General features: G+C 37.0%; 1 protein-coding gene across 15 annotated transcripts in view; it reads right to left on the bottom strand.

Moving 5' to 3' along the window:
* Positions 1-13,641, bottom strand: part of si:dkey-150i13.2 — a 72,008-nt gene that overhangs the window by 55,060 nt on the left and 3,307 nt on the right. For 13 of the 15 annotated variants that reach the window (XM_073939540.1, XM_073939541.1, XM_073939539.1 and 10 more), the window contains 6 exons: positions 13,324-13,398; positions 12,298-12,425; positions 11,513-11,603; positions 10,634-10,751; positions 5,055-5,127; positions 4,872-4,981 (listed from right to left, as the gene is read on the bottom strand). In XM_073939540.1, coding sequence (XP_073795641.1) covers positions 4,872-4,981; positions 5,055-5,127; positions 10,634-10,751; positions 11,513-11,603; positions 12,298-12,401 — 496 coding nt within the window. In that variant the 5' untranslated portion in view covers positions 12,402-12,425; positions 13,324-13,398. Of the gene's footprint in view, positions 1-4,871; positions 4,982-5,054; positions 5,136-10,633; positions 10,752-11,512; positions 11,604-12,297; positions 12,426-13,323; positions 13,399-13,641 lie in introns of all 15 variants that reach the window. The other 2 variants (XR_012398860.1, XR_012398859.1) reach the window with 1 other exon arrangement.

Raw genomic sequence — 13,641 nt, 5'->3', positions numbered from 1 at the left:
CAAGTGGTTTGTGTATGTACTGTGGGGTTGCAGGGCATTTTGCAGCCTTATGCACGGTCAAGAACAATAATTCACCTAATGGTAAGCGTTTTTTGGTGGGAGAGATTATGACTGGAAAGGACTCTCCCAATACCACATCTCTACCCATTAAGTTGGGATTTAATTCAAGTTTTCATTCCTGTTATGCGCTCATTGATTCAGGAGCGGAAGGGAACTTTATTGACTCTGATTTAGTTAATGAGTTAAAAATTCCTTTCTCTCCTCTTTCCTCACCCATAGCAGTCCAAGCACTTAGCGGATTATCTCTTCCAACCATCACACACATCACAGCTCCTATTAGACTTGTCACTTCAGGAAATCATACTGAAAACATTTCTTTCTTTCTTACTAAATCTGTTAATAATCCTGTCATTTTGGGACATCCGTGGTTGGTCCTACACAAGCCCCACATTAACTGGGGTCACAGTGCAGTTTTTTCATGGAGTGAGAGCTGTCATAAGTCTTGTTTATTGTCTGCTTGTTCCACTGTTCCTTGTTCTGTGTTTCAGGAGGAGCAGGTGGATCTGTCAAACGTGCCTCGTGAGTACCATGACCTGAAGAGAGTGTTCAGTAAGTCCCGGGCTGCTTCTCTACCTCCTCACCGTCCCTATGACTGTGCTATAGACTTATTGCCAGGTACGTCTCCGCCCAAAGGCAAGTTATATTCACTGTCTGTTCCAGAGAGGGAGGCCATGGAGAAATATATTTCTGATTCTCTAGCAGCCAAGATCATCCGCCCGTCTTCTTCACCGGCGGGGGCGGGATTTTTTTTTGTGAAAAAGAAGGATGGTTCCCTTCGCCCATGCATTGACTATCGAGGGTTGAACAGCATCACGGTTAAGAATACCTACCCTTTGCCGTTGATGTCTTCGGCCTTCGAGCGCCTGCAGGGGGCGAACTTTTTCACAAAGTTAGATCTCCGCAATGCTTATCATTTGGTTCGCATAAGACCCGGGGATGAGTGGAAAACAGCGTTTAACACCCCTAGAGGGCATTTTGAGTACTGCGTTCTGCCCTTCGGCCTTTCCAACGCTCCGGCTGTTTTCCAGGCACTCGTCAATGACGTGTTGAGAGATATGATAGATCAGTTTATTTATGTCTACCTGGATGACATTCTGATTTTTTCTCACTCTCTCCAGGAACACGTTCAACACGTCAGGCGAGTGTTGCAGAGGCTGTTAGAGAATGGGCTTTATGTCAAGGCGGAGAAATGCGTTTTTCATGCACAGTCGGTTCAGTTCTTGGGACATATTGTGTCAGTCGAGGGGATGCGCATGGATCCAGAGAAGATTCAGGCTGTGGTAGATTGGCCAACCCCAGATTCCCGTAAGGCCCTGCAGAGGTTTCTGGGCTTTGCCAATTTTTACCGGCGTTTTATTCGCAATTTCAGCCAGCTCGCCGCACCTCTGACTTCCTTGACCTCCTCCAAGATGCCGTTCAGGTGGTCCAGTGCAGCTGAAGCTGCCTTTTCCAAACTAAAAGGCTGCTTCGTTTCAGCCCCTATCCTCATTGCCCCTGATCCTTCCCGGCAGTTTGTGGTGGAGGTCGATGCGTCTGAGGTTGGGGTCGGAGCCATTCTGTCCCAGCGCTCCTCCTCGGATGGCAAGATCCATCCTTGCGCGTATTTCTCTCATCGATTATCTCCTGCTGAAAGAAATTACGACATTGGTAATCGAGAGTTGTTGGCCGTCAAACTTGCTTTGGAGGAGTGGCGCCATTGGTTAGAGGGCTCGGGGGTGCCCTTTATCGTCTGGACCGATCATAAGAATCTTGAATATATTAGATCTGCTAAAAGATTAAACTCCAGGCAGGCTCGGTGGGCATTATTTTTCGGACGGTTTAATTTTACGATCTCTTACAGACCAGGCTCCAAAAACATCAAACCTGACGCATTATCACGTCTTTTCGACCCATCGGATCGCTTGTCATCACCTGATCCTGTGCTTCCCCAGGGGATTGTTGTAGCGAACATTTCCTGGGAGATCGAGTCGAGGGTTCGCACAGCCTTGAATGGGGTAACGCCCCCGATCGGATGCCCACCGAGTCGGTTATTCGTGCCGGAGGAATTACGGTCCGACGTTGTCCGGTGGGGTCATTCCTCCAAGGTAGCTTGTCACCCAGGGGTGAGTCGTACGTTATTCGTTATCAAACAACGATTCTGGTGGCCAACTATGGCTCGTGATGTGCGCGATTTTGTATTGGCTTGCTCTGTCTGTGCGGTTTCTAAGTCTTCCAATCGCCCACCTGCTGGGCTCCTTCAACCGCTGTCAGTACCTTCAAGACCCTGGTCACACATCTCGCTAGATTTTGTTACGGGTCTTCCATCCTCTAACGGTAACACGGTAGTTTTGACCGTGGTGGACAGGTTCTCGAAGGCTGCTCATTTTATCTCTCTGCCCAAATTACCATCAGCCAGAGAGACAGCGGTTGCTGTCATTGATCATGTCTTTCGCATTCATGGCCTCCCGACGGACGTGGTTTCTGACAGGGGGCCTCAGTTTGTCTCTAGATTCTGGAGAGAATTCTGCCGTTTATTGGGGGCCACTGTTAGTCTTTCTTCTGGTTTTCATCCCCAGAGTAACGGTCAGACCGAGAGAGCCAATCAGGATCTTGAGCGCACATTGCGATGTTTGGTCTCGCAGAATCCCTCCTCCTGGAGTCAGCAACTTTCGTGGGTGGAGTACGCACATAATTCGTTACCAGTGTCGTCCACGGGCCTTTCTCCGTTTCAGTGTAGTCTAGGTTACCAGCCACCAGTTTTTCCCAGTCTGGAATCCGAAGTCGCGGTTCCCTCTGTTCACGCCTTTGTCCAGAGGTGCCGTCGCACTTGGAACAGGGCCAGACAGACCCTCCTCCGAGTGGGGACGCGCACCAAGGCTAAAGCCGATCGCCACCGGTCTAAGCCTCCCGTTTACGTTGTCGGTCAAAAAGTGTGGCTTTCTTCTAAAAACATTCCTCTCCGCACCGTTTGCAATAAGTTAGCTCCTAAATTTATTGGCCCTTTTATTGTCACTAAAATCATTAGTCCAGTGGCAATCCGCCTCAAATTACCTCCAGCGTACAGGAGAATTCATCCCGTATTTCATGTATCCAAAGTAAAGCCCGTTTTTCATACGGCAATTAATCCGCACACTCCAGTTCCCCCCCCCGCCGCGTCTCGTAGATGGGGAGACTGCTTATTCGGTTAAGCGCATTCTGGACTCTAGACGGAGGGGACGAGGATTTCAGTACTTGGTGGACTGGGAAGGTTACGGTCCGGAGGAGAGAAGTTGGGTTCCAGCCGGGGACATACTGGACCACTCTCTTATCGATGATTACAATCGCCAGGTAGGCTTGTCTGGGGACGCCAGGAGGCGTCCCTAGGGGAGAGGGTAATGTCACGGTTGTGGATTCATCTGCTCCTTATTTGAAGTGTCTGCGTTGTGTGACAGTTCATTATTATGATACGTGTTTCTAAGTATGTGTGCCTTTCTCTCTCTGTGTTTGTGTGGGTGTCACGTGGCTGTCAGTGGGTGTTTGTTTTCATGTCATCAGCTGAGCGGTCACATGATCTTTGTTACCGGAACTGTTCCGTAGCGCCGCTCGGCTGATAATCAGCGCGCTACAGGTGTAGCGCATTTTTTGTGCCTATAAATGTTCAGCGTTCCTGTCTCACGTTGTCAGTTCGTTGTTTTGCTCACGGTTCTTTGTGTTTTGTCAGGCTCTTCTCTTCGCTGGTGGTGAGTGGTCTGGTTGTATTCCATGTTGCAGTATCTGATGCTTCCTGTTTCTTCCTGATGAATGTGTGATCCGCTCTGTTGATGAAGTACATCTGAGACATCCCGGTCTCTTCTATGACGAATGTTTTATCTGCTCTGTTGATGAGTTTTATGAACATTTGATCAGTGTTGCCGAACCAGACCACCACTATATTATTCACCTGTTCAGTGCCTCCAGCCACTCACCATTATTCTGTCTATTTGTGAGAACTATATTAAAAGACTTTGTTTTTTCTTGCAATTGGGTTCCTCATCTTTTATGTCACGTGACACCTTTACTTTTTAATTTATATAATTTAAATTTATTTTACAATAAACTCACTTACCACTTTTGGTTTAATCCTGTATAAATGAAAATTAATTTAGAAGATGGCTGAAATAAGCTAAAAAAAAAAAAAAAAGCTTAAATAACTTGGGACGACATGAAGGAATTAACTTACTGGTTGTTACAAATTGAAGTGGATTGAACATAAAACAATTAAAGTTGTCCCAAAAAAGATCAAGAATTGTTGGTTCAATCATTTTAAATAAGTAGTCTGAACAAAGAGCAAGCACTGTTTTTGAGTGTATTATAGTATGTTACTGTGGTGTTGCACAGCTAGCAATTTATTTTGCAGATGATCATTAAACATGATGCAGGGTTTTCCTATGAAATACCACACAAAAGAAAAGCAACTTTAAGTGAATTGCTGGCATGAATCATGGACAATTGTGCAGTTCCAGCCTGATCTCACGAGAAAACGTAAGTATTTTACATTTTGCCAGTTTAGTGGCTAATTCGTACGAATTTGTATGAGTTCAGTCGTACGAAATGGTACGATTTTAAAAAGGAGGCATGGCACCTGACCCCACCCCTAACCCCAACCGTCATTGGGGGATAAGCAAATCGTACTAAATTGTACGAATTAGATCGTACGAATTCATACGAATTAGCCACTAAATGAAAAAGTTACGAATTGCCGTGAGATTGTGTTGTGCAGTTCTGTAGTTAATCAGTAAAATTTGCAACCATTTAATAATATATAAGTCGTCACTGTACCACATTTTGAAGAAATGTCTGTTATGTTGCCATACCTGATTGGTAGTTTGACTTCAGCACATCTGCAGGCAGAGCAATTAGCCAGTTTATCATGCCAGCAATCCCACCAGCAAGAAGAACTCTGGATGTGCTGAGGTGATGAACACTAGGAAAAGGATACATATATTTTAGCTTCAAAACCTCATAGTATTTATAAACAGAAATCTAGTGACACTTACCATTCTCCATCAGGGGTCAGATAGTGTTTTAAGTAGTCATATGTTAGAAAGTATACACCATTTGAGGGCACATCTAAATAACTCAAAAAGAAAATAGATGTTAGCATTTATCAATTCAATTCATCTTTATTTCTTTTGTGCTTTTTACAATGAGTAAAGCTAGTGGCTCTAAAGTCACATCAAGTCTTGTCAACAAGCATGGCTGCATTCCTTAACGCACAGTCAATTGCTGTAAATGCTAAAAAAGTCAAAACAGAGCAACAGGTATGAAAAAACATACAGGTTCACCTATACACTGTTAACCCTTACTGTAGATTATGCAGTAAATAACTGTAAAATAGCCAGTGTTTTGCAGTAATAAAAGGAAACAGTATTTTACTGTAAAAGGAGCAGGATATGATGAAATTTTGTAGTGCAAAGAATAAATTACAGTAATTTACTTTATGTACCCATTACAGATAGTTACTGTGATAATAAATGGTAAATTACTGCTCAACCATTATTACCCCATGTACTCTGATGCTTTATGTTGCTATATATATATATATATATATATATATATATATATATATATATATATATATATATATATATATATATATATACTGTTCAGTTTTGGTATGTGAATGGTCAGTATTGAGGAGAAAGTGAGACAATGCATTGATGATAAGCTAAATTTCTCTGCAGCCATCCCTGTGTTTTCTTTGGTTCCTTTTATGTTTTTAACATTGAGTATCAGGAGTCAACCAATGTCAATGTCACAGAGCTGATTAAAAGGTAAAGATATCGACGAGATGCATTTAAAGGCAAAAATATTCACACAGAGCAACCAAATTATCACAATCATTTTTATAACTTTGTTAACTTTTCTATAATTAAATTAGCCTAGTTTAGCCTATAGTCAAGCTTTTAAATTGCACTTTAAGCTGAATATTAGTATTTTGCTAAATAAAAATGTGTTATTTAAAAAATATCTTAAACAGCACGTACATACATTTTTGCAGAGACTCAATGAATTTGTTTGGAAAACTTCAAATGAAGTAGGTAAAAGTGGCATTAACAGTATAGTATAAAGGCTTTCCTAAATAAATGTATTAATCAGATTATTTGTTTTTATTATTATTATTATTACTACAGGTTTGGAACAACATGAGGATCAGATTATTTATTTATTTATTTTTTTGCTTTGGATGAAGTTTTTATATTTTTATTGTTTTTATTTAATGATATGTGCATGATTGTGATAAATGTAGGCAATTCCTTTGAAAATATGCTAGGTACATGGGATGTCGAACTCCTGAAGGGCTGCAGCCCAGCAGAATTTAGTTCCAGCCCTGCTTCAACACACTTCCTTTAGATTTAGTTTGATCAGGTGTGTTTAATTAGTATAACTGCACTGTTACTCTGTAGATTGTGCAGTAAATAACTGTAAAATAGCCAGTGTTTTGCTGTAATAAAAGGAAACATTTATTATTTATTAACACATATTATTTTACTGTAAAAGGAGTAGACTTTGTAGGAAATTGTGTAGTGCAAAGAATAAATTCCAGTAATTTACTTTATGTACTCATTACAGAAAGTAACTGACAATAAATAGCAAATTAATGTTCAACCATTACTGTCCCATCTTCTCTGACGGTTTATGTTGCTATTTATAGAGACAAGCATTTTAAAGGCAGACAATAATGATTTAGGCATCACCACACACTCCCACAGGTTGTCTGTCTTATTCTAAACACAAAGGTGTTAGAAAGAGTTTTCAGAAAATGCTGGCCCTTTAAGGGAGCCAGGTGTTTGATTTGTTTACTGCTAAGTATGCTCTATTCTCTGTCTATCAATTCAGATGTAGAGTCTGATATGTATTAGGCTTTAAATAAGAATCTACAATGAGTAAGTAAAATGTGTTCAAATGTTTTTGAGGGATTCTGAAATAAGGCTGTGTTTTAAGTTATATTGTTGTTATCTTGAACTGTGTACTTGAAATTTACATTGTTAGCTAGTTAGCCTCTCCTCATATAACTTCTTACATTACTTTTTTTTAAGTATATGTATTTATTGGATATTGCACACTGCCATAATGTACAGATGCTAACAGTTGTATGTATCTTTCTGGCAACTAAGCCAAAATTAAATTCCATCATCTCAGTAAGGGAACATGTGCACATCATCACAGGGAATCACAAAAACATGATACACATAGCCATCCACACACAAAAGCTCCACTGTCCGGTCCCAGGTTTGTTGCTAAGTATTTTTCACAACAGTGTTTCCACCTATGAATTTATATTACAAACAATAAAAAAGTTTGTTGTCATGAGATTATTATAACAATAAAAGACTGGATCCTTTGGTATTTCAGTGTTGCCAACTTTTTATTTTTTATAATTATTTTAAACTTTTTATTGAGATAAAATAACATTTAATTGACACAGTTTTTAATTATTTAAAACTTTAAAATTTTAAATAATTATGTTGTGTTTTTTGCTGTTCATTTGCTGATCTACCTTCTTACAGATTTCAGTTGCTGCCCATATCAAACACACCTAAACCAAGTAATTAGGACCTGAACACCACTTGATAATTACAGTCAGGTGTGTTTAATATGGGTAGCAACTGAAATCTGCAGGAAGGAGGATATCAAGGAATAGGATTGAGCACCCCTGCTAAATACCATGGGGGTCAAACTCCAAGTTCCTGGAGAACTGCAGGGCAGCAGAGTTTAGTACCCACCCTGCTTCAACATTACCTGTAGATTTCTAACAAGCCTTAATTAGTTTGATCAGGTGTGTTTAATTAGAGTTACAGCTTAAAGTCCTGGTCACACTGCACTTTTCTCCCTATAGACTTCCATTCATACGCATGTGAGTACTGCAGACCTGGAATGCTAGCTCATGCGACAAATTTCATAATTCGCAGCATTGGAAAGATCAAGCTTGGAGAACGCTGACATGCGAAATCACATCATGTGATTGCTTGAGACCAATCAAAGATCAAAACATGACCTCTCTGGCTTGCTTTTTCAATCTCTAATTATTTTGTTTAATTCCACTTCGCAGTGCAGTATGACAGAATTTTGCTTGCTCAAATGTTAATGTGACCGCAGCCTTACTGTGCAGACCTGTAATATGCAAGACAATATTTATATCTGCTGATTTAATTTTGTTATTCTTTTTCTGTTATTTATTTGTTTGGTGCCAAAACAATAAAATAAATTTGTCTAAAAAATGTTGTGCCTTCTATTTTTTAATAACAGCTAAGAATACTGATTCATTTTAGTAACACTACAATAACTATATATGACAGACTATTAATGTGTATGCAGTATAATGCTGTGATTTGTAAAACTACAATACAGTAATTAACTGTACAGTTTCCAGTTAGTTACCACTGCTGCTCTATTACAGTAATTAACTAGCAACACTGTTGCCAGCCACTCACTGTATCGGTTCAGTTACAGTAAATAACTGGCAACACTGTTGCCAGCCACTCACTGTATCGGTTCAGTTACAGTAAATAACTGGCTCACCGAAAAAAGAGTGCTTAAAAATAGAAATATCTTGTCACTATCTACATTACATTTACGTTACCAAGACAATAAGTGACTTACTTTAAATTTTTTAACTGTGCTCACTGATCCACACATGCATCACTTGTTTCATCTCGTTTTACACTTGAATAACTAAACAAATTTAACACACTATATTACAGATACTGGGAAAGCTACCCCATGAACTTGAAAAGAGTAAATCTTTTACAGGATGTTTTCAGTGGCTAAAAACAAGCACAGCAAACAGTGCATTTCTGCATTCGTTACCACAGCAACGCAATGAAACTCTCTGAGATCAAAGTTCCCATGATTATACTTTATTTATAGTTTTTTTTTTAGCTGGAGTTTACCTTATCTTGCTGAAGTTTATTGCCAATTCTCTTTACTTCAAAATGCATCATTATGCGCAAGGAATGTGAGCTGCAAACATATTTTTTTCCAAGAGCATACAGTTTGCTCTAAAGCTTCGGCAACCACACAATATCTATATTTGGTTACATCGAAAGTAAATGATGATGATAATGGATGCTGTTATTAAACTCAATATAAATCTGTATTCATTTCCCTCTTATGCCGAGCACAAAAGCAGATATATTAATAAGAATGTGGGCGACCAAAGAGCTGCTAGCTGTTGATAGCAGGGAAGAAAATACTGTAGAAGTCAGAGTGGAGCAGCAAAAATTGGGTTACACAAGTTCTCTTTAATGTTAACAAAACAACAAAACATGCTAAATACTTCTACTGTAAATGATGTTTTTTGTATATTATGTGTATTTGTAATGTAAATCCTGGCCATTAAAAATATATTAATAATTAATTGTCATTTAGGTAACTATCTCAGTGATTCATAAAGGCTAAAGGCATTAAAACATTTCTTATTGCATTTTGAGATAATTTTGTTAAAAAGTTTTTTTTTTTTTTTAAGGGAGGAAAAAGTGATTGAAACTTAGGCTTACTATAACATTTAAGTATTGCTATGTATTCCAATGTATATTACATTGTACATATCCAACATAATCAACATAATTCCTTTCAAATGTAACGAAATTAAACAGATAATACAAAACTAGGGAGTAGGGGAAATATACCAGCAACAGAGGGGCACAATGAAGCAGGAGAAGATGACGAGGAACTTTAAATATCTTCTCAAATGTGTTTTGATTTTACATTTGGTTGTTTAAATGATCAAATTCTTCAATTTGACCGTGGCCTACGTAATACCAATGTGTGTGAGTGAAAAAAAAAATAAAATTCTTAGGTGTGTCGGTTTAACCAGCAGGTGTAAATTCCACCACAAAAGATCCTTCAGGAAACATTCTATATATATATATATATATATATATATATATATATATATATATATATATATATATATATATATATATATATATATATATATATATATATATATATATATATATATATCATCATCATCAGACATGCAGCAGTTTTTAATTTTTAGCTGCCATTACCTGCACCTGAAGGAAGCAGTCACAGAACACAAGAAAGGCCATTCTTCTATAATTTTAATATAACCTTTATAGTATTATTTATATATTATATCATTTTTATATTAATAATAAAATCAAACTATTTTAGGATAATGTTCGTTTTAATTTTGTTGCCAAACTGGAGGATAACTGAGGTCCATGAGTGAGAATTCCTTGTCTAAAGCTTCTAGTTATTTTTGAATAAATATTTTTGTTCACTCACAATTGAATCTTCATATTCATTTACTGTTTTTTTGTTAGTTGCTCTTTTTTCACTTTTTGTAAATAAAATGTAATTAAATACAATTGTGTCTTGATAATAAAGTAAGGGGCTCTAGAAGTTAGGTTCTCATCAATTTTTCAGAAAACTGATCTGATCATCCAACCACTTAGCTTAAGAGGGAAAGTGGTTGGCAGATGTACTTATAAACTAGCCCTGCAGGGCTAAATGTCATTTTTAAATTTAACACAGTGATTGGGGTTGTCAATCAAAGTTTAAGTGAAAACAATCAATGATATTTACCACTGTACAGTGCACACACCTCTGATTAAAGTAAGAATAGTTCCCTTGTAGACACTGCAAATGCCCTGTTGTTTATAAAGTCTGACAGCACAATCTAATGGTCCAGTATACTTCATTCGACCAGCCAGGGGCAGGATCTAAAATACACATAAAACAATATATAGCCTATTCAATACAGATATTACACAAACAATAAATAAAAAAATATATAGCACACTGGAATTTATCATTTTTGTGTGTCAGTCGATAAAAAGCTGATAAAGTTGTGCGCGACAAACCAACGGGCTCCTCTAACAGATGCAAGTAAGAAGGACATTGAGATTGGCAAGACAATATACACAGTAGCCTCTGGTGGATTTTCAAGAAATGAGAAAAAATGCCCCAGTAAATATTGGAGATTGTCAAAAAAATGTATATGGTGACCTCTCAAAAACTGAAAAAAAAAATGCACACTTAGCTCAGGGTACATATTTTTCAGTTTTCAAACATGTAGCCCTGGGCACATATCTCCAACAAACCGAGAATGCATAATGCATGTTTTTTTTTTTTTTTTTACTTTTGTGAGTAAATTAGACAAATACATTTCTCTTCTTGTGCTGTCCTAAGACATGCTGGGTGTTTCAAAGAAAACTGGGATTAAATATGGACAAACAGCTGAAGTGTTACAATTTTAAAAGATTCTTAAAATTACATTTTAACCCTAGGGTTGATTAAAATTTGCAAGCCAGCAGTTTAAGCCTTGTTAATCGTAAATGAAAGTCAAGTGAGCTATTACAATGTGGACACAGAAAGACAGAGGTGATATAACAATTGTCCAAAGCACTTATTTATGAGTCTTTTTTTGTCATATTAAATTTATACTGTGGATTCAAGTGTACAGATTAGGATATTGCCCTACCTGAAGTAAACACTTGATTCTCTCTCCTGGGGCCACAATCACAGTGGTGCACACCCCTGCCAGCATCCCAGCCAAGTAGATCTGTGTGTACCTGACAGAAGTTGAGTTAAGGCCATAAAATAAGTAAGGCAGTTGTTGTTGTCTGCATTTCATTTCTTAATGAAAACAGTGTGAAAAAAATCTGCTGTCTGCTGCAAAATGAAGACAAACACTATAGCTTCATTAACACTACAGATTTTTAAACTGTCATTTAGATTTTTATATCAAATATAATGCAAAGAAAAGTTATATTGAGATAATTAGGTATAGGGAGGACAGAAAACTGCTTTTCCTGAAACAAATTTCCAAAGATTTCTCCTTCTGGTACTGTCCTCAATATATGCAAAAATGTTAGATGCTTAGGAAATGCTTTAACTGATGACCCTGTCTGATGATAGGGACATTTACACACAGTGTTGTATGATGTACACTCAAGCTTATTTGCTGAAGTGTAAATTCAGTGTGTGTGTTCAGGAGAGCATGTTGCTGTTTTTAGAGTATGTTGTAAAATGCCAACTTAGTGTAGCATATAAAGTTAAATTTTCAAAATGCTACAGAGATGTAAATATTTGATGCTGTGAATTGTGTTATTTATTTATTTAATTGTATATAGTTGCCTTGTCTTGTATTATCACAACTAGTGTTTGTCTTTTAACAAACTTACAAACAGGACATTAAGTTGAAATTAACACCACTGTAAAATCCAAATATCAACAATTATCAAATGTACTCTCCCCTATACTAACGTTGCTGGTACAGTTGGGTCACGTTGCAGAAGTTCCTTTCCCAGTCCAAAGCCAAAGAAATTCAAAGCCATCATTGGAGTTACACCAGCTAGTGGAGCACCCATTCCTTTATACAAGCCAAATATTCCCTGTAGACATAAAAACAGGAGTAAAACATAGACTAGGACAGAGAAAATGTTTGTTAAAGGTGATAGTTTACCCAAAAATAAAATAATCATTTATCATTTACCCATTATTTGTTTCAAATCTTTACGAGTTTCTTTCTTCTGTCAAATGCAATAGAAGAGATTTTGAAAATCAGTTACCACTTTCATAATATTTCACAGTTACCTGACTTTTATAGTATTTGTTTTTTGGTACTATGGAAGTCAATTGTTACATGTTTTCATCTTTCTTAATAATATGTTGTTGCTTTTTTGTGTATTCAAAAAAGTTTGGAACCACTTTAGGAAGAGTAAATAGTAAGATTTTTGGCTGAACTATTACTACTACTAATATTGAAATGATACAATTAATGACTAGTTCTATTGAAACATTTTAAGCAATTAATGACTTTCATGCAGGTTGCAGGTTATATAAATATATATATATATATATATATATATATATATATATATATATATATATATATATATATATATATATATATATATATATATATTTTTTTTTTTTTTTTTTTTTTTTTTTTTTACTGAAATGTTTATATAACATTATACTTCCTGTTTATCCTCAGAGTTGTTGTGCCTGGAATAAATGTATTTATTACATTGAAATTACTTTTGTATAACACAAGGTTTAGTATCTAATTTTATATTTTAAAGCATCATTAAACTGACTTGTGCTGAGTAACAGCAACACTGTTGTCTTTAGAGCCACTTTGAACTCTTTTCAAACAGTACCAGATAGATTTCAGGCAACTTTAAACACTGAAATGAAATTCGGTGTCACTGTCACAGAGACAGGTTTGATTTTCCCTGACACCCATTTATTTTATATAAAAAACATTTGCTTGCAGAAAGCTGTTACCTCTTTGGACACAGTCTTTCGAAAGCAGTCAAATGTTCCTTTGTAGACAGCGCAGTCCTGTGTTTGTAGACGGACCTTTAGAAACATGAATACTGCATGTTTAACAACAACATATCAATCTTGGAAGTGTTATAAACAATGTGAGATAAAGCATGGTCTTGTAAGTACTGATAGACTATGTCAGTAAAAATGGCTGTTATCTGTGTTGCTTGCTCCTTCTGTGCCTTTTGGATAACATATCTCCAGTCACAAAATTTCCTTCAGTTAAAATTTCTATTTGACCATGTTACTTCATCTTTCCTCAAAACATTAACCACT

The sequence above is a fragment of the Danio rerio genome, chromosome 23, assembly GCF_049306965.1.
Source record: "Danio rerio strain Tuebingen ecotype United States chromosome 23, GRCz12tu, whole genome shotgun sequence".
In the NCBI taxonomy this organism is placed as follows: Eukaryota; Metazoa; Chordata; class Actinopteri; order Cypriniformes; family Danionidae; genus Danio; species Danio rerio.
This window is presented reverse-complemented; position numbering and strand designations above follow the sequence as displayed.